The sequence below is a fragment of the Bos mutus genome, chromosome 8, assembly GCF_027580195.1.
Source record: "Bos mutus isolate GX-2022 chromosome 8, NWIPB_WYAK_1.1, whole genome shotgun sequence".
Classification (NCBI taxonomy): Eukaryota; Metazoa; Chordata; class Mammalia; order Artiodactyla; family Bovidae; genus Bos; species Bos mutus.
Window position 1 is genome coordinate 71,542,891 of NC_091624.1, and position 25,061 is coordinate 71,567,951.

Consider the following 25,061-nt stretch of genomic DNA (forward strand, 5'->3'; position numbering starts at 1 on the left):
GAGAGTCACATTGCACTTTAGCATTGTAAAGTCTCTGAGAGGTCCTGCAATAAGAAAAAAGAAAAGAGTCTTTGTAACTTTGACCCATCACTCCCCAAACTAACTTGAAAGTGGAACTCTGTTTTGCAGAGTAACTGGTAACATACTGCTGGTTTGGGAAACAATGCCCTGAGCTCCATGGGGTGGACAAAGAAGGGCTGGGGCTCTGGACCAGAGAAGAATCACTTGGAGCCCAGAGAAGGGACAACCTACAACTCTCCAACTAGCTTATTGGGTGACACTTGGCAAGTCACTTTCCTTTTCCTGGCAGCTCTGCACACAAGATGTTTTTGCCTGGTACATCATTTTGCTGGGCTTACCTTGTGGCTCAGTGGTGAAGAATCTGCCTGCCTTGCAGAAGACACAAGTTTTATGCCTCGGTTGGGAAGATCCACTGGAGAAGGAAATGGCAACCCACTCCAGTATTCTTGCCTGGAGAAGCCCATGGACAGAGGAACCTGGTGGTCCATGGGGTCACAAGATTCAGACTCGACTTAGCAACTAAGCAAAAGCAATACCCTTCTGCTGCTTCTTTGCTTCTTCAAGATTGACTTGACCTTCAGGACTAGCTCAGGGAGCCATCCCTTCCCTCAGGAAACTCAGACCCTGCTCTCCTGTCTCCCCAGGCAAGGATTGGAAGGCCCTCTTTGCTGGCTCTTATTACACTGTGTTGCCCTGTGAAATGGTCAGCTTCCTCTACTAAATCGAGGCAGGTGGCCGGGGGTGGGGGTGGAGGTGGGGAGGGGAGAGGAAAGGGTCAAAGTTAGTTTCCATAAACAACCACCTGGAGAGCTTAGTTAAGAATGTATTTGCAACAGTCTGAACCCTAAGAATTCCAGCTCAGTAACGCTGAGATTTGTGTTCAGCAGCTTTAGAGTATGAATTTTGAATAAGCACCTGGCAATGTTCTCAGGCAGATGATTCTTGGAATCCTCTGTGGTCAGCTATGTGAGGATAAGATTCACTTCTACCTCTGTGTTTTTTACATAAATGTTAAGTGAATGAACAAATGAATGAAACAACCTGTTTCCTTCACTGTATAAGATGAGGTTGGACTGAATGTTCTCTAAGCTTTCCTTTGGTTAAACTTCTTTTTATAAAGTTCAGATTATTTTATCCAAGACGCTGTGTTCCTTGCAGCTTTAATATCCAGACCATACACAACATATGAAGCCAAGCACACAAAACCACCAGGGAGACCCTCCGGGGAGGATTCAGTCCACGCTAGTATTTAACAAATGCCCCAGTAGTCATGAACAACCTTGCTTTTGAAACGATTATCCATTTCATCACAAGCTGGAGAAACAAAGAAAGCATACACTCATGACCAAGTGAATTCACGCTCTCTCTCTCTCAAGAGCATGAGTAGCTGACAGGCAGCACTGTCAGGGCTGAGAAACACTTAAGTTTGAGAATTAGGGAGCCAGGCATAATGAGAAACCAGGGGCTAGAGAAGGCGCTGGGGTGCTGAGCACTTTCTCCTGCTATGAGGAGAGGGCACCAGTGATCAGCACCATCAGGGCTCCCTGACTCCGCTCCAACCACTTCTTGGAGGAGACTTTGAGCATAAAACCTTGACTCTCCTCTGCCTGAGAACCCTGCAGGTTTTGAGAGGCAACTCCAGCTTCTCATGAGAGCTATGGCCTGAGAAAAATGAAGTCTCCTGTTACTTGTAACCTCTTAGCATTTCAGAGGAAAAGGTTGGCTATGGCTGCCAAGATCCAGCAAATATTTGGTTAGCTTGGAAAGAATGGGTGCTCGTTTTCCAATTCTCACAGATTTCTCTCTGCCCAGTTCTTTTTTATTAAAAACTTCAAATCCAGAGATAAAGTCGAATGGCACTCCAGGCTCTTAAGCATTCATCTGTATCCCGGGGAGCAGAAACCAGAATCTAAACAAAGAAAAGCTTAATCAATAGAGCTCATGAATTTCCTCCAGGAACAGGACTTGGCGTAGCCAAAGAATAAGCAGAGGGGCTCCTTACTGCAGTTTTCTTTGGGTGGATATTTACGAGAAGGGCAGGAGAATGTTCCCTCAGTTGACTAGGGATGGCATGCTGTGGCCCATGCACAAATCTTGCCTACTGCCTTTTTTGCTTCATTTTGTATGGCTTCTAGAATAAGAATTTTTTTTTAACATTTTTAAATAGTTGAGAAAAATCAAAAGACAAAAAATATCTCATGACATCTGAAAACCACAGGAAATTCAAATTTGTGTCCATAAATAAAGTTTTATTGTAACACAGCCATATGCATTCATTTGGAGATTGTCTGTGGCTGCTTTTGAGCTGCAACAACAAAGCTGAGTAGTTGAGACTGAGACCGTGTGGCCCTCAAAGCCAAAAAATACATTCTACCTGGCCCTTTACAGACAAAGTTTTCAGACCCCTGGAGCAGAGGATGTAAGAGTTGACCTTCACTGGTATTTGAACTAAAAACTAAAAAATGTGTATGTACAGAGCAAACATCTGTTTAATAGGTGAGTCAGGAAACTAAGCATGGGTGCTCAGCACCCCAGTGTTGAGTCCTCTGGGCGCTCTTTCTTCCTGACCTCCTGTCAGGAGGTATCTGGATCTTTGTGATAGCATCTTCCTCTCTGTTGTTTACACTTCTGCCCTCTAAACGCTACATTTGAATTCTGCTTGTTTTTGAACTGTGTATAGATGGAATAACACTGTGTATTTCCTTCTCTGTCTTGTTTTTTCTTTCAGTATAGTCCCTGAGACTCAGCTCTGGATGACTCAGGTGGCCACACTCTGTCACTGCCTCCGTGCGCATCACACGTCTCTTCATTACTTGAGCACAGTTCTCTTCTTTCCACTGTTGGTGGACAGTTGTGTCATTTCCGGCTTTTGGCTATTGAGGATGGCATTCAACATCTTGTATCTGAACCACTGTTGACTCCCAAGAGAGGAATGGAATAGCTGGAGTGCAGGGTATGTGTATCTTTAACTCTACCAGTTAATGCCACACTGTCCTCCTAAAAGATTGGACCGAATCACCTTCTCGCCAGCTGCCTCCCTTCAGGGAGCAGACACTCTCTGTGTCTTGTCATATTTCCACCTCCAAACCCTGAACCACATGAGTTTGCTGCCTGTTCCCCCAGCACCTTGAAGAGCCAGGCGAGGTGCCTGGGAGCCATCATCCCTTTGGCTTTGTATCTCCCATTAACAGAATTTTCAAGTCTTAAAATTTCTGTGAGAAAACTATCCATTTTCTAAGAATGATCCTTGAGATAATGTGATGTCTTTGAGAGTCCTGTGCTTGGCTCACCGGTCAGTCAGATGTGCGAGCTTCCTGACCGCTCTTCCCCCCTTTCCCGTCCCCTGTGGATGGGAGGCAGGGAGAGAGCTCATCACAGCCACAGGGACAGGCAGCGCCCCCCAAGGCTGCAGATCAGACAGGACAAGGAATCAGGGGAAATGACAACTTCCCCTTTCTCCTTCAGGAAATCAGAGGACTCACAGATTAGGAAGCTGATACTTGTGTCTTTCTTGGCAGGGTTTTAGGAAACTGGGAAGAAAGGGCCCACTCCAATGGCCATCACCTGGAGGACCACGCACTAGAGGCATTTCTCAGTCATGATGTAGCACTACATTGAAAAGACGCAAATAAACCCGAAACACCAGCACACATTTACCCAGTTTTTGAAGCAGATTAATAGAATAACCAATAAAACATGTATAAAAGCTTTAATTAAATCTGATGAAATAAAACTTCATGTTTTATTTATGGACACTCCCAACATGTAAAGGATTCAGAGACACATTCATTTTTACTGCCATTTCGTCCTCATATCTATAATTAAATCCAGGCTGCAGCTCTGGCCCAAAGCGATGCGGCATTTTAAAGCTGGCCTTGGACACTCCCTCCCCCATCCCCATCTGCTTTTAATTATAATTACCGACCCAATACGAGGGAAGCGGATGGTAAAAACTAAACAAAATAAAACAAACAAACAAACAAAAAATGGTTGCTGCCATTGTGTTTTAAAACAACATGCCGAAGGAGGATTTCAGGCAGGTGGGCGCATCCTCTGTTTCCAGTTTTATTATGTACCAAGTGCACAATCCCTTCATTTTACTTTTGACATAAAAAAAGGACTTCATGAAACGAGACAAAATAACTTATGATTATATGAAACATAACTGTGACAAATCACAAAACTATACATATTAATAGAAAAAAGTGTACCTAATTCTTTAAAAGATTTATGACAATAAGCACCAGATGTGCCCCTAGAGTAAAATCAGCCCCATATCCAGTATGATATATGCAGTTCATTTCTCTACGTGAGTGTATATAACTATGTACAAGAGTCTGTGTGATTTATGGAAAACAGATTTCCACTTTTTCCCCCAAAGTGCTTTATGTCAGCAACATTACACAGGATGCTCTGCTGTCTGTACAAAATAAATCTCCTCCTTTTTACACTTGCCATCTCTCCAATGAGTGTTTTTTTTTTTTTTTGCTTTACTCATTGCAAAGAAAAAAAACTGTAACCGCAGAAATTCCACACCACCAACAAAAAGTGCTGTTAAAAATGCTGCTTTAAAATGAAGTGGTCAAAACAGTCAAATAAAATACCAAATAATTAAATTGGACATTTATAATCACTATTCCCAAAATTCATGGCAACTGGGAAGCAAGATTCTTGAAGATGGGGTTGGACACTTACCTCTGTTCTAGCATGCTAATATGCTTGACAGCTGCTAATTTAAAAACAAGAGTAACACCAAAGCTCTGGCTCATCAGTGGAAACTTTGCTGTGATTGACTGATGACCTTTTGTCCATTTTAGAATCACCTAAATAATTGGGGGGTGACACGGGTCATGCGAGACATCTTACAGGAATAGAATATTTAATATTTAACACTAATATCAGAGGCTAAATTACAACTTACATTTTGATGCAGTCCCTTTAGGGAATTAAGACAATGCAGCAAGTAAAATATCTCTAGGCATGCTGATTTTTTTTTTTTTTTTTAATGTAATAGGATAATTGGCTTTGGGCTGTGTGTATTTTCACGAACATCAGCTTCTTTTTTTTTTTTAAAGGGGAATGACAATCTCTGTTCAGATGTTTATGACAATGGTTATATATCAAGAGTAAAAAGACCAGAAAATGGAAGGGAATGATCTTTTGAAGTTTCCACTTTTACTGTTACAAACATAATGATGAAAACATATATAAATCTATGTAATGTGAAAGCAAGCAAGGAACGAATTTTAAGGTCAGGTGAGATCCTGGAATCTAAGGCCAGCACGTGTCACCCAGAAGGAAACTGGAAGTGGCATGTCCTGGGGTCCTGAGCTCAAACCTGTAGCCAAGGGGAAACACGAGATGGGGGAGGGAGGAGGAGGGGCGCTTGGCCTTGCAGGTGGTGCTGGGCCTGCTTCTGCTAATTCCTGCCAGGGAAGGAAGGCCCTGCAGGTGCGGCTGCCGCCTGGCACCCCCGGGCTCCCTTGGGCCTCAGTGAGGCCAGCAGGGAGACTACAGATGCTCAGGAGCATCTCCTCCAGCCAGAGTATCTGGGTTCTTCTGGCTTTGTCCTCCTTCCCTGTTTCCACGGCAGATTGCAGCCGGAAGCCACAAGTAGGCTGCCCACACCAGCTGCAGTAACCTTACCTTTCCATCTTTTTCCTCATCACATGGATGAGATGTGTTTTGAGTTCCCTGTAGAGGCTCTGGGATTTAGAATGAATAGATTGTCTATGATACCAGAGCTTCCCCTTCTCTGCAGTGTGAGGCAAAGAACATGGTCCCTGTTTAGGCCAGGTGACACAATCCACTAAGTCTGCCAGAAGGGTGGGACTCTGTGTGTGTTTGAAAGCTCACTTGGAAAGAAAAGTCTGACGTGCGTCCTTTGTAAAGCAGAGCAGATTTTTGTAAAGTGAATAACTTGTCTCTTTCTCAGACACAGATGTCTGCATGATGGCTCTTCTCAGATCAGAGCCCACTAGCCAGAGAAATGAGATTGCCTGAGAGCACTGTAGAAATGGACCCTGCACTTGGTTCTTTATTAGCCTGATTATACTGCATGTAAGAATGAAGTCCTGAATCAGGCAGAACACTACCGACTGTGCAGCAGACTGGAAGGACACGTCTGTCAGGATACAAACTGTCACCAGATCCTAAGTCTGACATCAAGCTGTTTAATTGTGTTGTTGGAGATTGTAATTATCCCAGTTTGACAAATAGCATTGTTTCATTTTTCTTCAGAGAACATTTTTGAAGAGAGAGAAAAGAAATCATGAGATGTGATAGTACTGGGGTGTCAGAATTTACCAGGTTTTGGGGGATTTGGCAATTTTTATAGCCTATGTCATTGGACTTGGGACCTTTTTAATTGCTTGGTAAAGGTGTCACAGAAGACAGAGGAGCCTTCAGGGCTATAGTCCATGGGGCCACAAGGAGTCGGGCACGACTTAGCGACAAAACAACAGCAACAAAAAGGTGTCACAGAAAATGACTTCCTACTCAGGTTTCAGATCAAATGGCCAAGAGCTCCGTGAAAATTCTAGGCTCTCAAAACAGAGTTTCAGACAAAGCAGTTGCTTCTTTTTGGCCACCTTTCCAGAACTATCTCCTCTACCTGCCCTAGGCCAGACCCTGCTCAGAGCTGGTGGGCAGGCAATGGCAGGTGGTGGGTATGTCTGAACTACAGTCAAAATAAAAAGATGAGAGCAATGAAGAGGGAGGAGAAGGGCAAGGGAGCAACAGAGAGACTGGTGAGGGGAGACCCTAACAGAGGCAGCAGAGGCTGTGCAAAGGAGCTGGACATGGGGCTCTTCCAGTTTGGTTTTCTGAGAGAACCCAGGAGCACACCTCCACATGTCCCTGCTCTCACAGCTTCTAGCAGGCTCTGGGCAGAGCACCAGAGCGGAGGCCATGGGTGAACCAGTCAAGAGAAATTTTCCTTTGAATAAAGTCCTCAAGGTGGAGTCACTGAACAGTCAACACACGAGGGTCTCTGTGGTAGCACTGGGAAGGGGGTGGCCAACGCCATGTCCCTCAGGCAGCCTTTGCAGAACATTCCTGGTGCACACAGGAGCTACTAGGCGGGGCCAAGCCAAGCCACAGCAGAGGCCAGACGTATGTAGCTGGGGTGATTAAAATAATTATTTCCATCCAAAGAACAGACCTCTAAATATTTTTTTCCTTTAAAAGTACATGTAAATAACAAGCCTTTAAAATCAAAGGACTAGGGTAGGTTGCAGGAATACAAAACAAGTTGTCAAGCTTTTCAGGGGGCTGTGCTTGACAGAACCTTCTCATTTTGCTTTTGGAAAAACACTGAAAAGCAATTGGTTATCATGGGAGTACCCAGGAGGAGAGAAGCAGCCAGCTCCCTGGGTGCCAGGCTGGTGCTGGGAAACCGAGGCTCCTCCAAGAGCCGAGCCCATGCTGGGCTTGGATGTGGATTTCCCTTGTTGCACCTGGCTCTTGGGTGAGGCGATTCACTGTGCTGGCAATCTGGGTTGTCCATCCTTATTTGGAGTTTTCAGCAAGGGTGATCTCCAAATTACATTTTCATATGCACATCGTCTCACTGGTGTCCCTTGAAGGTTGACAGTTGGGAAGTAACAGATATCTAGCAGTGAGACTCCGAATTCCCTTTGAAAAGACAGTCCTGCTGGTCACTGGCAAATCCAGAGGGAAAAAGGAGCAGCTGCAAACACACCTACAAAGCCCAGCTCTGACCATCCAGCCCTGCTCTCCAAAGACACATCTGTGATGTGGCATATTGAGTTGATTTGCTTGACATTCTTTTTCTTAGGGTCTGTGAAACTATAAGAACAAAAAGTGACAAGGAACAAAAAGATTCTGGACGCCAGCAGCAGTGGAGGCTGGGGGTGGATTTTAGCCTTCAGTATAGACAGAGGAGAGCTGGCTAGGACAGCGGTCCACAGCACTGATCTGTAAGAATGTGGCATCTTCAGGTCCACTGCGAAGAGTCTCCCCAAAGAGGCTTGAGGAACCCGAAGGCAAATCATACACTGGAAAAGAAAGGGTGCACAAATCAATGGATGCTTCATTATACTTGCCAGGCATGCAGGGAGCAAATGTGGACTGCGGAGGCAACAGTGCTGGGCAAGGCCTTCAGCGGGTCCCATCCTCAGGCTCCATAGGTGGACAGGTGGCTGAATGTGCGGGCAGATGGCTAAAACAGGACTTGCATAAAAGATGGGCTGAGTAGCAATGAAAGTAAAATTTTGTAGGTAAGAGTGAGGATGGCCTCAAAAAGGAGATGATATAAAAGTTGAGTCATTTAAGAATGCATGGGATTATCATAGATGGGGAGGTAAAGAAAGAACATTCTAGGAGGAGGAAACAGGGAGCAAAGACAGAGAGTGGGGTACGTGGGGCCAAGTGTGTTGGCAAAGCTCAGGTGCAGAGCAGGTAGGGAGACAGATAAGGAAGATACATGAGGTAGGAGGGTAGGTCCAGGGAGTTTGATCAGGCTCAGCTCCTGGGGACTACGAACGCCTTGCTGCAGACAGTCAACTTTATTCTCTAGGGCAACTAGAAACTACTCAATGTATCTGAAAAGGAAAGCACCTTATTTTTTCTTTTATTTTTGGAAGGCAATGGTTACAGGTAGCACAGAGAGCAGAATGGGAAAGTTAAGGAGTTGACTCAAGGAAACTTGTTGGTAGGCTGTTGCTTAAGTCTGGGAGAAACATGATGGCACCTGAGTGAGAGTAGTGGAAGTGGGGCTGGAGGAGGCTGGAGGGGAGGATGAATAGGAAAGGCATTTCTCAGCTGGACTAAATAGGATTTGATGCAGTTGTGTGACAGGTCAAGTCTAGTCCAGGCTGGTTATGAGAAACCCACCTGATCTCACCTGCTGGTCTGTCCGAGTGTCTAAGTCACAGATACCAACATACCTGTAATGCCCGAGTGAGTTGAGAAGGCTCTGTGGAAAACATCAAAGCCAGATTGGCCCATGGATGTGGGGACCACACAGTCCTCGAAGGAAGGCATCACACTGCAGGAACTGCTAGGTGGCATGGTTCTTTGAGAGTCAGGGTAATTCGGGGGGCAGAATGTCTGTAGTTGCCCATAAAATCCTGAAATTCAAGACAGAAGTAGGGATAGATTTATGAACAGGCCATATCCACTGTAGAAAACAAAATAATATTCTTTATAACTAATAAGTAGTATACTTTTTATAGAACCAAGAGAAAATTCCCTGTAAGGTTTGGGAGGAAGATTAAATTCATGTTAGCAGTGTGTGTGTGTGTGTGTGTGTGTATGTGTATGTGTGCGCACACACGTGCTCAGTTGCTTCAGTCCTATCTGACTCTTTGTAACCCCATGGACTGTAGCCCACTAGGATCCTCTGTCCATGGGAATTTTCCTGGCAAGAATACTGGAGTGGGTTGGCATGCCCTCCTCCAGGGGATCTTCCTAACCCAGGGATCAAACCCACGTCTCCTGTGTCTCCTGCACTGGCAGGTCGGTTTTTACCGCTCAGCCACCAGAGAAGATCCATGTTAGCAGTAAAGACTAGGAAAAAACAAGAAAATTCCATGTCAAGGCAGGAGAAAAAAGAAAGAAAAACTACTGGCTTTTCTCTTTTTGATGCCCTAAGGCCTCTGCATGGACTCAGCAGACAGATGGGCAAAGGACCTAAACAGACCAGTCAAATACTCACATAATTTATCAACTAATCTGATCAGATGGTACAGACTCTGCCTGCAATGCAGGAGACCCAGGTTCGATCCCTGGCTTGGGAAGATCCCCTGGAGAAGGGAATGGTTACCCACTCCAGTATTCTTGCCTGGAGAACTCTATGGACAGAAGAGCCTGGTAGGTTACAGTCCATGGAGTCACAAAGAGTCAGACATGGCTGAGCGACTAACACAGACACATGGTCAAACTGACAATTCTTTAGTCAGTAAAGAAATAAAAATCAAGACAGTGATATAATACCATATTCTACCTATCACATTAGCCAAGATTTCTGAGACTCATTCTTGGTGCCGGACTGAGACTGGTGACCAAGGCACCTGTGTGTAGTGTGCAGACCCTGCAAAGGAGTACAGGCTTCGGAAAATCACTTGACAACTTGGCTCTGGAACCTGAAAGTGTCCTCTTGGACAGGGGAATTTCACTTTCAAGGATGTATCCTAAAAGCATATTTTGAAAAACAGAAGTTTTGCACAGACACAGTTATCACAGTGCTCGTTGTCATAACAGAAAATGGAGGAGTCAAACTAGCCAATCATGAGAGAGTGGTGGAGAAAACACTGGTATATTTACCTAACGGGAACATTAAATAGCCATGGAAACAATATTTACAAGGAGTTTTTTTTTTTTTTCGTACTGTTCATGAGAAATTTCAGATATACAAGTGGATTTAGAAAAGGCAGAGGAACCAGAGATCAAATTGCCAACATCCGATGGATCATAGAAGAAGCAGGGAATTCCCCAAAAAATCTACTTCTCCTTCATTTACTATGTTAAAGAATTTGACTGTGTGGATCACAAAAAAAGTGTGGAAAATTCTTAAAGAAATGGGAATATTAGACCACCTTACCTGTCTCCTGAGAAACCTGTATGTAGATCAAGAAGCAACAGTTAGAATCAGACAAGGAACAATGGACTGGTTCAAAATTAGGAAAGTACTACCTCAAGGTTGTATATTGTCTCCCTGCTTATCTAACTTATATGCAGAGTAATGCCAGGATGCAAAATGCCAGGATGGATGAAGCACAAGTTGGAATCTAGATTACCAGGAGAAATATCAATAACCTCAGACATGCAGGTGATAATACTACCCTAATGGCAGAAAGCAAAGAGGAACTAAAGAGCTCCTGGATGAAAGTGAAAGGGGAGAATGAAAAAGCTGGCTTAAAACACATTCAGAAAACTAAGATCTGGTCCCATCACTTCATGGCAAATAGGTGGAGGAAAAGTAGAAACAGTGACAGATTTTATTTTTCTTGGGCTCCAAATTCACTGCAAATGGTGAAATTAAAAGATGCTTGCTCCTTGGAAGAAAAGTTATGACAAAGCTGGACAGCATATTAAAAAGCAGAGACATTACTCGGCCAACAAAGGTCCATATAATCAAAGCTATGGTTTTTTCCAGTAGTCATGTATGGATGTGAGAGTTGGACTATGAAGAAAGCTGAGTGCTGAAGAATTGATGCTTTTGAACTGTGGTGTTGGAGAAGACTCTTGAGAGTCCCTTGGACTGCAAGGAAATCAAACCAGTCAATCCTACAGGAAATCAACCCTGAATATTCATTGGAAGGACTGATAATGAAACTGAAGCTCCAATACTCTGGCCACCTGATGTGAAGGGCAGACTCATTGGAAAAGACCCTGATGCTGGGCAAGATTGGTGGCAGGAGGAGAAGGGGGCGACAGAGATGTTTGGATGGCATCGTCAACTCAATGGACATGAGTTTGAGCAAACTCTGGGAGACAGTGAAGGACAGGGGAGGCTGGCCTGCTGTAGTCCATGGGGTCACAAAGAGTTGGATATGGCTGAGGGACTGAACAACAACAATCAATTCATACAGGCAGGTTGCAAGGCAACATTTGTCTAGTTGTCTTTGGGGGACTTTCTTTGGCTTTATATTTTTCTGAATTTTAATAGTGGTGATGAATAAGTACTCTGAAGCTAGTCAGATTTCCTGGGTTCAAATCCTAGTTGACTCCTTAACAACTGTGTAGTCTTGGTAAATTACTGAGCCTCTCAGTGTTTCAGCTTTCTAAACTGTAAAATGGGATTAAAACTAGTACTTATATCTCATTGAGTTATTATAATGAAGATTAAATTAATATTTGCCTGTTATACAATATAATCTGAGAACTAATTACACAATTAATATATTTAACAATTTATATACATTTGCTAAATAAGAAAAAAGTAAAATTATGTCACAATAGTGTAGCTCTCAACATTTTTATTAAGAGAAAAATTTTCAAAAGGCAACAAGTAATCCTTCAACAATAACCAAATGTAAGAACAGATAAGACAGTGGGCAAGTCTCTCACTTCCAGTTCTCAGGTGGAATCCTCTGGAACATTTTTGGCGCTTGGGACCTGTGCTACATACCTCTTTCCCGTGTTGGTTCCTAGATCCTGCACTAATCGATAACACATTCTGATTTCTTCACTCACCCCAGCGCAAGCTCAAAAGAGCAACAAGCTTGAGTGGGCTGAAAGACCTGGGATGTACTGTTTCATAGTTTGGGAGGTTCTTTGAACTGATCCTCACTGTGGGTACCCCATGGCCAGGCACATATAATCACGGCTTCCCCATTATGAGGAAAACATTACCATGAACCATCACAGTCGGTTTATTAGAATGTAATGTCTCCTCACTGAACAAAATAGGCAATATTTGCTACTTATATCCCTATGCTAGCTCTGTTCAAATCTGTAACCCATAAACACCTTGATAGCATTCCTCAGTGTAATATTAACCTTCTAGGAAGAGAAGACATTTTTCACTAAACTCCCACAACTCCCCAAATAGGGACATCAATCATTCAGGTATGTCAGGGACAGTGATAGAGACTTTCACTGCCCTTTTGTGAAAACCAATTCATTCTTTCTTCCCTGTCTTCTCCCTGCTTCAAAGAGAGCATGACTTCAATCTATGTTGCAATGTGCTAGAGTACGAAAATTTGTGATACAGTGAAATACGCCCAGTAAAGTTAAATATTAATAGTAAACCCAACATTGGGCTTCCAGGACTGGAGTCGCAGAGAGTTGGACATGACTGAATAACTAACACTTTCACTTTCACTTTTTCAAATCCAACATTCTGGGCTCCACCTCCCTGTTTCCCCAGTCAGTCTGGATCTGAGTGAGAGGGCAGAGTGAACTACAATTCCTGTCTGTGGGTGTCTTGGCTGACAAGAGAAACAGTCAAAACCAGAATGGCCCCACAAGCATGTTTTATCACTCTCACAGCCAACTCACAGAAAGAAAATCCTCTTTATGAAACCCCTCCCTTCAAGAAGCCAGTTACTAAAGTTGCCAAACACACTGGTGTGGTTGAGTGCGGTCACTCAAATCAAAGAGCTTTAACATAGCCTCTTCCCACTGCTATTTCCATAAAACTAACAAAATTTTTAAAAATTCCATTAGGATCTTGCCACACGCACAAACTCAGAGAAAGCCTAACTCATTTTCTGGTGAATGGCTCCTGTATTTCAGCTGCTGAATTTCATGTAGTAAGTTTGGAAGGAATACTACCTCGAGGACCCAAAGCAAAATGAGGCAAGATGTTAGTACATTTCGTGGGAATAAAACATGAATGATGGCAAGGTCAACCAGTCAGTCAGCGAATGATGTTATTAAGTACTGGTCAAGGTGCTTTTAGAGAGACCAAAGAAATAAAAGGTAATACTGTGTCCTTGAGGATGGATAATGCAGCTCCAACAAGAACACATACACTTAGAATAGCATAAGAAGGCACACGTATGTTTACATTGGCCGCAAATGTTAGTCCTCACGTTTAGTTAGGAAATCACCCCTCCTCCATTTTAGAAGTTATTTTAACCCAAGGATGGAGGGGGAGGGGGGAATTTGCAGATAAACTGACTTTACTGAAGTTGTAGCTCCTGAGGATCAAGGTCATTCCTCCTCTTGTTAATTCTGGGAAGTCTTTTTTTTTTTTTTTTCCCCTTCTAGAAACAAGCTTGTTTTCTAATTATAAAAATATTCTGAATTAACTGTATCAACTAGAAAACGTAGAGGCGTATATGTAAAGAAAATAAAAATTATCTTTATTTCCAAGATTCTGACATAATCAGATACATACATACAAAACTGGAATGTTATATATATTGTTTTGCATCCTGTTTTCTCCCTTAATATTATCTATGAGCTCACATAGTATTAAAATTCATCCTTAAAAACCCCTCCTCTTTGTCACGTGGGGTCATGACAGCTCTATGATGACAGATTAGATTGGGAGATCATGGTCACCCTTGCTGCCTAATGATGATAAAGCAGTCCGTGAAGCTGGGTGTGGATTCTCTTCCCAGCATGGAAGGGAAGTGGAGGAAGTCAGTGAAAAAAAGGAATCACATGACTAAATATGACAATGAAAGGGTATTCCCTAGGGTAACACTAAGAGAACATTGTGTGTTGATGGAAATGACCTATATATCTCACTGTCCAATACAGTAGCTGCATAACATGCCTTGTAGCTACTGTACTGGACAGCACAACTCCAGGGCAATCTGCACTCTCAGGTTTAACAGACTTTGTTTTAGGAATGTTTCTGATTAAATTCTTAGAGAAAAAAACCCATGACCCACCAAGAGCTTAAATAAAAGCCAGATAATGATTCTTAGACTCCTGGTCTTCAGGATAGAAAGTATATTAGAGCTTTATTACATTTATCTTTTCCTTACAAATTTACACTTTAGTCATTGTGGAAGGAACCAGAATATAAATACTTCAATGAATAAATAATGGTCACCCAGCTCCCAACCCTCCTGAGGGCTGATGAGCATTGTTCTAAGTTAAACTTCTAGGGCATTTCAGCTCTCCTGCAAAAATCACTTTCCTTTCTGGAAGTAAGAGAAGGAAAAGGAAACATCTCACCCACTTTCTGCAGACTACGGGCCTAGCTCACTGTGTGTGTGGGAGGCAACAGCATAGGTGGGTCTCCAATTTCACTACCAGTTGAGGATGGAATAAAGTACCGAGGCTTTCAGTACCGAGGCTCTATCTTACACTCACGGATGGAGATGAATACCACCAGCCCAAACTTTGTCAAGGTGCTATGTCCGCAGCTGTGCCTCCAGTGGGTTTGTTTATATAGCAAATAGTTTTGTAAAACAAACTCTTCTTCTCCTTTATGGTGAGGCTGAGAACCACCACCAAACGCCAGGTGCCAGGAAAAGATGGACAACATTCAGAAGACTGAATCTTCTCTGCTGTAGGTTCTGCCCGACCTTGATGCCAACTTGCAGACAGCCCACGTGTGGAGTCCATCACAGGCATCAGGAAAGGGGTCTCAGAACTAATTTCTCAACCAGAGTGTGGCCTGATCAGGCTGGGAAGAACCCTTTGCGAAGCTACTTGGAAAGAATGCTCAGAGCAGTTGCTTCCTGACACCCCTCAATATCTTCAGATGGGAAAGCCCTTCAACTCCTGTGTGATCAGAGAGCATCATTTCAAGCATCCAAGCCAAACATTGTTATTTTCAGATGTTGCCCAAATCTCAAGAGTCATCTGTTCACTTGACCTTTCAGAAGAAACACTGACTAAGAGTCTGTATTTTTGCTACTGTATATTTGTAAAATGGGGCACTCACAGTATCTACTTCATAAGGCAACTGCAAAGGTTAAAGAGGATTAAGGGATGATCCATGTAAAGAGCTGAGCATGTGTCTGGCATAGAGCACTCTACAAATATTACTTTTCACTTTTCTTCCCTATTCTTTTAACACAAACATTTCAACGTCTATGCTTTTGTTTACTTGACAACTACATTCTAAGCACTTACTCAAGTCTGGAGACACAGTGGTGAATAAAACATACCTCATGCCTTTTTGGAGTTTATGTTTTAGTGAGAAAGAAAGATAAACATATAAATGAGAAATCAAGTAATATAATTTAAGATTATATATGAACAATAAAAAGGATTTTCCTTAAGGAATATACAAAGATGCAACTCTTTTCTCTAGACTGCATTCAAGATAGGAAGAGGGAAAAAGCTCAAATAAGAAAGAAGTTTGGCAAGATGAGAAGGCAACCCTTAGAATAGAAGAAAATAATTGGGATGAAACAAATGACAAAGGGTTAAACTCCATAATATACAAGCAGATTATGTAGCTCAATACCAGAAAGACAAACAACCCAATCAAAAATGGGGAGAAGACCTAAACAGACATTTCTCCAAAGAAAACATACAGAGGCTAATAAACACATGGAAAGAAGCTCAACATAACTTGTTATTCAGTTCAGTCGCTCAGTAATGTCTGACTCTTCGTGACCCCATGGACTGTAGCACGCCAGGCTTCCCTGTCCATCACCAACTCCTGGAGCTTGCTCAAACTCATTTCCATTGAGTCAGTGATGGTATCCAACCATCTCATTCTCTGTCGCCCCCTTCCCCTCCTGCCTTCAATCATTCCCAGCATCAGAGTCTTTTCCAATGAGTTAGTTCTTCGCATCAGGTGGCTGAAGTACTGGAGTTTCAGCTTCAGCATCAATCCTTCCAATGAACACCCAGGACTGATCTCCTTTTGGATGGACTGGTTTGACCTCCTTGCAGTCCAAGGGGCTCTCAAGCATCTTTTCCAGCACCACAGTTCAAAGGCATCAATTCTTCAGCTCTCAGTCTTCTTGATGGTCCAACTCTCACATCCATACATGATTACTGGAAAAACCATAGGTTTGACTAAATGGACCTTTGTTGGCAAAGTGAGATCTCTGCTTTTCAATACACTGTCTAGCTTTGTCAGAGCTTTACTTCCAAAGAGCAAGTGTCTTTTAATTTCATGGCTGCAGTCACCATCCACAGTGATTTTGGAACCCGAGAAAATGAAATCTGACACTGTTTCCACTTTTTCCTCATCTATTTGCCATGAAGTGATGAGACCAGATGCCATAATCTTTGCTTTTTGAATGTTGAGTGTTAAGGCAGATTTTTCACTCTCCTTTTTCACCTTCATCAAGAGGCTCTTTAGTTCCTCTTCACTTTCTGCCGTTAAAGTAGTATCATCCGCATATGTGAGGTTACTGATATTTCTCCTGGCAATCTTGTGCCAGCTTGTGAGTTATCCAGCCCATTATTTTGTATGATGTACTCTGCACAGAAGCTAAATAAGCAGGGTGACAATATACAGCCTTGAGGTATTCCTTTCTCTATTTTGAACCAGTCCATCGTTCCATATCCAGTTCTAACTGTTGCTTCCTGTCCTGCATATAAGTTTCTCCAGAGGCAGGTCAGGTGGTTTGGTATTCCCATGTCTTGAATTTTCCACAGTTTATCATGATCCACGCAGTCAAAGGCTTAGCATAGTTAATGAAGCAGAAATATATGTTTTTTAAAATAATTCCCTTGCTTTTTCTATGATCCAGCAGCTATTGGCAATTTGATCTCTAGTTCTGCCTTTTCTAAATCCAGCTTGTACGTTCGGAAGTTCTTGGTTCACATACTGCTGAAGCCTAGCTTGAAGGATTTTGAGCATAATCTTGCTAGCATGCAAAATAAGTGCAACTGTACAATAATTTGAATATTCTTTGGCATTGCCCTTCTTTGGGATTGTAATGAAAGCTGACCTTTTCCAGTCATGTGGCCACTGCTGAGTTTTCCAAATTTTCTGGCATATTGAGTGCAGCACTTTAACAGCACCATCTTTTAGGATTTGAAATAGCTCAGCTGGAATTTCATCACTTTCACTAGCTTTGTTCGTAGTGAATCTTCTTAAGGTCCACTTGACGTCATGCTCCAGGATGTCTGGCTCTAGATGAGTGACCACACCATCTGGTTATCTGGGTCATTAAGATCTTTTTTGTACAGTTCTTCTACATATTCTTAAAGTCCCAGGGTCAGGGACACAGAAGATGCATGACCCACTCCCTTTGGCTACGCTAATTTCTTTTTCTCTAACATTATTATAGCTCTTTGTGCATTCCCTCCTCTTCTCTGGTGACCCTTGCACACCCTACTTTGAATACCTTCTGTAACCCATGATATAAATCAATGAGAAGAAAAGAGGAAAATTAGATAAGTCTCTGGTAAAGCTCTTAAAGGCCATAAGAATATGATCTCTGGTATCACAGCTTCTCAGCATGATTTCATGCTCTCCTACTTTACTCAGAGAAAGGCCCAGGGAATTACACACTTACTACTCACACGGTATGATTTACAAAACTTTAAAAAATTCCTTCTTAGGCAGCCTCTGATATACCTGTCTTGTAAGTAGGTAATTCAAACAAATGTTCTCATTTTATAGACAAAGAGATGGAATTTGAATCACTTGTCTTTATAACCAATACTTTTGTTTATATAATACCATGCAAATAAGAGAAAAGTAGAAAATTCATACAATCATTTTAATATTTATGAACATCCAGTTATTTGGAATTATTCATGGATCTAGTAGAGAAGGCAATGGCACCATGGCACCCCACTCCAGCACTCTTGCCTGGAAAATCCCATGGATGGAGGAGCCTGGTGGGCCACAGTCCATGGGGTCACTAAGAGTCGGACACAACTAAGCAACTTCACTTTCACTTTTCACCTTCATGCATTGGAGAACGAAATGGCAACCCACTCCAGTGTTCTTGCCTGGAGAATCCCAGGGACAGGGGATCCTGGTAGGCTGCCGTCTATGGGGTCGCACAGAGTCAGACACAACTGAAGCAACTTAGCAGCAGCAGCAGTCTTTGTCTTAAAACAAATGGGGAGTAGAGCTAAAAGTCATCATATACTTTTCTACTAAGTTCAGAGCTTTCTCATCTGTAGTCTCTTTGCTTTTGGCATTTTCATAGACATTTTGGTTAGTGTTACACCAACCCGCTCCCCTCACCCCAGAGAATTCTTTCAAAAGGAAGGAAAGGAACTAATATTTATTTGTTCTGAGATAGGTATTGTTTTAGGTGTTTTACATTGAAAATCTTCATTCTTACAACTTTGTAAAAAAATGAAATATAGTTGATTATAATATTCTTTCAATATCAAGTGTGCAGAAAAGTGACTCAAATATATATATATACACACACACACACACACATATATATATATATATATATATACACACACACATACACACACACACACACATACAGGTTATTTTCCATTTTCAATTATTATAAGATATTGAGTATAGTTCCTTGAGCTATACAGTAAATCTTTGTTGTTCATCTATCTTATGTTTATCTGTTTATATCTGTTAATCCCATACTCCTAATTTATCCATCTCCCCCCACCATTCCCTTTAGTGACCATAAATATGTTTTCTATGTCTGCGAGTCTGTTTTTATTTTTTATACAGATTAATTTGTATTATTTTTTAGATTCTACAATTAAGAGATATCATATAATACATATTTCTCTGCCTGATTTACTTCACTAAGTATAATATTCTCTAGATTCATCCATGTTGCTGCAAATGGCAACACTTCAATCTTTTTTTACTTATAATAACTTTTGAATTATGTAGTACTGTCCCCAGTTTATAGACAAGGAAACATAAAAGTTCAAATAACTTATCCAAATCCTCATAGCTACCAAGTTTCAGAACCAGAACTCAAACTCTAATCCGTTTGGTAACATAGTTCATATAGGTAACACGGTTTAAGCTTACAGACAAATCAGTTTAAACAAAATCTGGCCATTTTTGTTGAGGTCCCTCACTACTAGATCACAGGCAGAGTTACTTGGATCAACATTTCATAGAGTACAAACATTTTCATTACAGAGAAAGAATTGAATTCATTAACAAAATTGATGAAATTATCTAAACATTGAAAAATTCAAAAAACCCTGAAGAGTAGAAACAGACATTTCAGAAATTTCTTTTGGCTAGTTTCCTGATTTAGTCACTATTTTATTTCTATCCATTACATGAACAACTTGGATGTGGGTTCAAAGCCTGGATAACCCATTAACCAACTATGTGTCTTTGCATAAATTATTTTCCTTCTTGAGCCTTATTTTCATTTAAAATAATATCTATTTTATAGGGTTGCAGAAAACATTATACATGAGAGCATTTATAAAAGCATCCAGTGCATTCCCCAGCATGTAGTAGGCCCTCAATAAATAGTAGCAATTATCTCACCATGAAATAAGCTTAGAAGTATTTATAGATTCTGTATAATGCACATGTAATTCTTAAACAATTTTTCTCACATAGCCCGCCACGCTTAGGTATAAAATGATGCTGCTTTTAAAAATGAAGCCTCCGTAATCCAGTTGCCATTTTTCACCTTGGTCCCTGCTCTTGGCCAACAGCCTCAGCCAGGTCTTCATGTAGTCAGAACTCTCTGAAGCTTCCCCCTGGGAGTGATGGAGAAACTGACTCTTCATTTTAATACAGAGTCTATAAATGGGGAAGCTACAGGAACAGCTCACAGACTGTGTTAGGAAGACAGATTTTTCTTCAGGCTGAGAACTAAACCAGCTTGCAAAAGAACTTGAGCTATTTAAGACTGACATTTAAGCAACTACTGTACTTAGGAGAAGGAAAATAATGGAAATAATAACCTTAACATTCCATTTGGGCACATTCCTATTAAAGGAACCAGGTTACAGTGGTTGGAAAGCTGACCAGTGGAGCAATCGCCTGGTCCCCTAGCCCCCTGTCAGATGGGTGGCAGCAAGAGGGCATCAAGTTAGACAAATCCACCTGGTTCCAAGAAGTGGGGCCATTTTCATCCACTAGCCCGCAGGCCACAGGGAGATGCTTCTGCACACTCCAGTGCTCTCCTCTGCTCCTGAGCCTCACAGCACCTCACCTGGTTTGCAGCAAGCTGCTAACAGAATGTATTACTGTGAGCCAACCACACTCTTGCCCTCTGAGTTGTATACTTGGGGTAGGGGAAGAGGAAGATGGTCTGCTACTGATTCTGCAAAGGTTCAAATAAGTGGATGAGAGCAGGCAGAACATGTTGCTGAAAGGAACAAAAAGGAAATGGGAGAAAGCAGAGTGAGAAGAAAGGCATGGATAAAACCTTATTGTTTTATCAAGTAAAAACTTCTTGGTTAAAAGATGTAACCTATTTTCATTTAAATATCTTCAAACCAACCAAAACCCTAATGTGTGGTGGCCTATGGCTTCCAAATTCTCAAAATGATAAGCTGCCAAAATAAACTAATTGCCATGTGTCTCAGTAATTGCCATGTGTTTATATATACAGTTACAGTAAAATGGTTCAGTGAGTCCTGATGGTGACAATGCACATATGGCAAAAAAACAGAAACTCTCTAAACCAGATTCATCTTAAGATGAATATGAAAGCCAGCTTTGCCATTTATTGGCTATGTGGCCTTGAGGAAAACATAGCCTCTCTGAGTCTTTGAGTCCCCACTGATTGAAGGGAGAAAATAATACTATTGCGGCAGCAGAGTCCTCACAGTAGAGAGGGGAAGAAGCACAGGGAATAAATGGAAAGAGATTCAGTGCCCAGTTGTACTCCATCACCTGTCTAATGACTCAAAAATTCAGGATACATATGAAGCTCAGAATGAAGAATGGGGGACCAGGACATCCTGTTCCGGTGAGTGTGTGAAGTAAACACTTTGGCCACTGGTCAAGTTTGAGAAGAATGAGTTGGGAATTTCTCTATGAGAGAGGGTCACTCTGTTGCCAGTGTATATCTCCCTCCTTCTGCTGCTGCTGCTAAGGCGCTTCAGTCGTGTCCGACTCTGTGCGACCCCATAGACGGCAGCCCACCAGGCTCCGCCCTCCCTGGGATTCTCCAGGCAAGAGCACTGGAGTGGGTTGCCATTTCCTTCTCCAATGCATGAAAAGTGAAAAGTGAAAGTGAAGTCGCTCAGTCGTGTCTGACTCTATGCGATCCCATAGACAGCAGCCTACCAGGCTCCTCTGTCCATGGGATTTTCCAGGCAAGAGTACTGGAATGGGTTGCCATTGCCTTCTCCAATATCCCTCCTAGGCGACCACAAGGATCAAATGAAATAATAAGTGTAGGAATATTTTGCAAACAGTAAAACACACTGAAAATTCCAGCTCGTTTTGTCTCATTATAAGCTTGGTGTTACTTATCATCCTCCATTCTCTGAGTACAAAGGTAAATTTGCCCTCAATTGAGTCAAGCTATGTTGCATAAAGTTCACAAACAACCCTTTGACTCGGGAGTAGTTGAGTCTAAAACAGAACAAGGAAAGTATGGCAAAGGATGAACATTTAACTCTATCTTCCCTTGTCCTTCCAAGCAAGCTTTGCTGGAAGAAAGGTCTGGCAGAGAAGAGGATTCCAGATGGAGATTAAAAGGGACATTAACATGAAATGCTGCAGCCTCCCCTGAGAGCCATCCTGGCTCTCTACAGCTTTTAGGTTGTTCTGCATTTACAGGACTTTCCCCAGAAGGTAGAGGGAGAAAGAAGATGGAAAGTATTTCCTCAGGCACTGGCCAATTGCTTCCTTTGGATTATCTCTGATTGGGAACCATGGTGAGGGGGCACTGAGTCCTGCACTTAGGGTCTAGGCCTGTGATTCTTAAACTGGAAGCCACAGCATCAGCTCCATCTGGGCTCTATAGTAAGCTAAGCCCTAAGAACATCTTTAGATGATTTTCAATCTTTGGAAAGTTTTCCAAATGAAATACCAATAGAAAACAAAACAAAACAAAACAGAACAGCTCTGATTTCATTTGGAATGCAGAAGGATAGCTCTTCCAGTGGGTATCTTTTCCCCCTAGGCTGACCCCCAGCCCCTTCTGCTGGATTCCAGGGGGTCTTGGGGATGAAGTGATAATGGCTGTCCCAAAGTGACTCTGAACTACAGATGGATCAAGATGACCTCTGTCCCCACCCTGCTGCCATTCTCTCACATGTAAGTTCTTGGGCAAGGTGAAATCATGGGACCTCATTTGAGTGACTCAGAAGTCGTGGTCTTGCTGATGGCCCCACACTGATCTTGTGGCCTAGACTTCTGATGTCTAGCTGTAACCAAGCTCCCACATTATATCCGTTCCACTAACTAGGTGATTTCTTTTTCCCCCAATCCAAGTTTATGACTATACAGTTTTCCAGCATCCTAATCTCTACAGGTGGGCACCATCTCACACTTGCATCGATAGCTTGCTTGTTTCTCCTACTGAACTTCTGCCTCACAGCTAAGTCCCTGTTACACACCGTTAAGCTGCCCCCAAAGCTACTGTCTAGAATATTACGTTGAGATGAAGTCTGGACTTGAAGTAAAAGAAATCTATATAGGTGGGTTTGACAAAGCAGAGAAGGCTTTACATTTGTAAAACTTGATGTTTGTCACTGTATCCCCAACTTCCTGTCACTTCCTTCCATCTGGCCACCAGGAAATTTGCCTTTTCATCTTGTCCTTGTGGACACTGACTACTAATGTGAATAACCAAATTTATGATCTGCCATCCTCTGCTCCACCCCTCCAGCTGGATAATCTTCTTCTCACTGGCACCTGGGGGGTCACACTCCGATGAGTATGTCTAGTCTGCAGGGTCTTTCCTTTCCTGCTTACTCTCATCCCACTGAATACCAAACTCTTAATTTTTAAGTATATAACAGGCATCTCAGTTGTGCCAAGTGCTAGAGGGATTAAATAGATGACATGATTTCTTGCCTACATATGGGTCATGAGGAATACTCTCTCATGGTTGAGTTCAAAGGCTTTGCTTGCTAAGAATCATCCCTTAGGTATGAGCTCTGGGCAGGCAGGGATTTTTGTCCACTTTCTCTATTGATGTAGCTTTAACACACCAAACAGGACCTGGCACATAACAGAAGCTTAATGTTTGAGAATAAGTGTATGAGTGAACGATCCTACAAGAAGAGCCTTTGCTGAAGATAGTTATGGTAAGAGGAACCATGGCTGAGCTCAAAGATTTTGATCTGTGAGCCTGTACACAATAGCCTATCAGGAGTTTCAGAAAAAAATAGAGAGACTTTCCTTTCTAACAGAGAAGGAAATGGCAACCCACTCCAGTACTCTTGCCTGGAAAATTCCATGGACTAAGGAGCCTGGTAGGCTGCCATCCATGGGGTTGCAAAGAGTTGGACATGACTGAGCGACTTCATTTCACTTCACTTCCCTTTCTAACACTGAAATTTTTCTTTTAATTGAGGGAGAAAAAAAAAATGATAGAAATACAACTGGCTCTATCAAGGTGACCTGGAGAATTTTGCTGCTCTAAGCCTCCATTTTCTGCTGTACATCAGGAGGCCACCAAATCTGAAGAGAAACAAGAGTAGGCAGGACAATCAATTGGCTCAACTCATCCACAGAACATGTTGCACTCTTTTAGAAAACCATCCCAAGGTCAAGGAACTCAGTCAACTAATCTGAATTTCATTTCTAAATAGGAACAGAAACATATCTTTTACTCTCTTCATAAAGTTATAATGAGGATTCAGGTGTTTATCCAAAAAGCATTTTATTGAGCCGTTCCTTTGTGTTTCCAGGCACTGAAAATGATTTTGTACCTAAGAGTAATTTATAAAACATACGTTGTAATATAAATGTAGGTACTATCACTGACCTCAATGGTATTGATAAAAGCACTACATCAGCCCAGAACCACAGACACAAACAACCTTGGGGGTAAATATTTGGATAATTTCACTCCTTGGAATCATTATGCCATACTGAGGACAGAATTAAAGAATCTGAAGCTTTGCTTTAGGATGTGTGATATGAGATTGGGTTTGTGGAGGAATGTATTAATAAGAGAGGAGTAGCTGGTCATTACACTTAAATGACCTAGAAAAAGGGCTGAATTTACTTACTTTGGTAAACTTGCATCTTTAAGGTCTAGTTCTCAAAGACTTTGCAATAGAACTAAATAGAGAGTTTAGTCAGAACAATCTGGTTAGAAAGCAAAAAAATTCTGCAGTGAAAAAGAACTCACAATTGTAAGTAAATCATCTAGAAATTCTAAGGGAACTAGGATCATTTAATATGGTCTGAGCCCAGATAATCTGAATGGGCATAGATCAAACCAATTCTAGTGTATTGTTGCTCTGTTTTATTAACACAGCGGCTGTGTTACCAGTAACACAGATGTTTCTGATGTGTGTGGAGTTTTTCCCTTTAAGGAAACTCCAACCAAAGTTATTCGCATTCTTCCTTCTAAACCATGAGTTGCTTATCATATTTATAAAGACAATTCCAATTAAAACACAGGAATTACAGGACATGGATTGCCATGAATATGTTCAGACCTGAAGACTTCAACTGAGCAGCCCCTAAAATAGAGTTATAAAAAAACATTTAATGTGATTTTAAGAGTTCAATTCATCAGAGGCTAAAGTTTATGAGTTTCAGATACAAGACAAAACATTTGCTTCAAAAAATGGCACTGCTTCTCCCA

At 42.0% G+C, this 25,061-nt stretch overlaps 1 protein-coding gene across 5 annotated transcripts in view; it reads right to left on the reverse strand.

Moving 5' to 3' along the window:
- Positions 1–5,585: 5,585 nt before the first annotated feature.
- The window catches only part of GLIS3 (GLIS family zinc finger 3), a 499,055-nt gene continuing 479,579 nt past the window's right edge, over positions 5,586–25,061 (reverse strand). For all 5 annotated transcript variants that reach the window (XM_070375837.1, XM_005896757.2, XM_070375835.1 and 2 more), the window contains 2 exons: positions 8,931–9,113; positions 5,586–8,039 (listed from right to left, as the gene is read on the reverse strand). In XM_070375837.1, the coding sequence (XP_070231938.1) occupies positions 7,903–8,039; positions 8,931–9,113 (320 nt within the window). In that variant the 3' untranslated portion in view covers positions 5,586–7,902. The remainder of the gene's footprint in view (positions 8,040–8,930; positions 9,114–25,061) is intronic.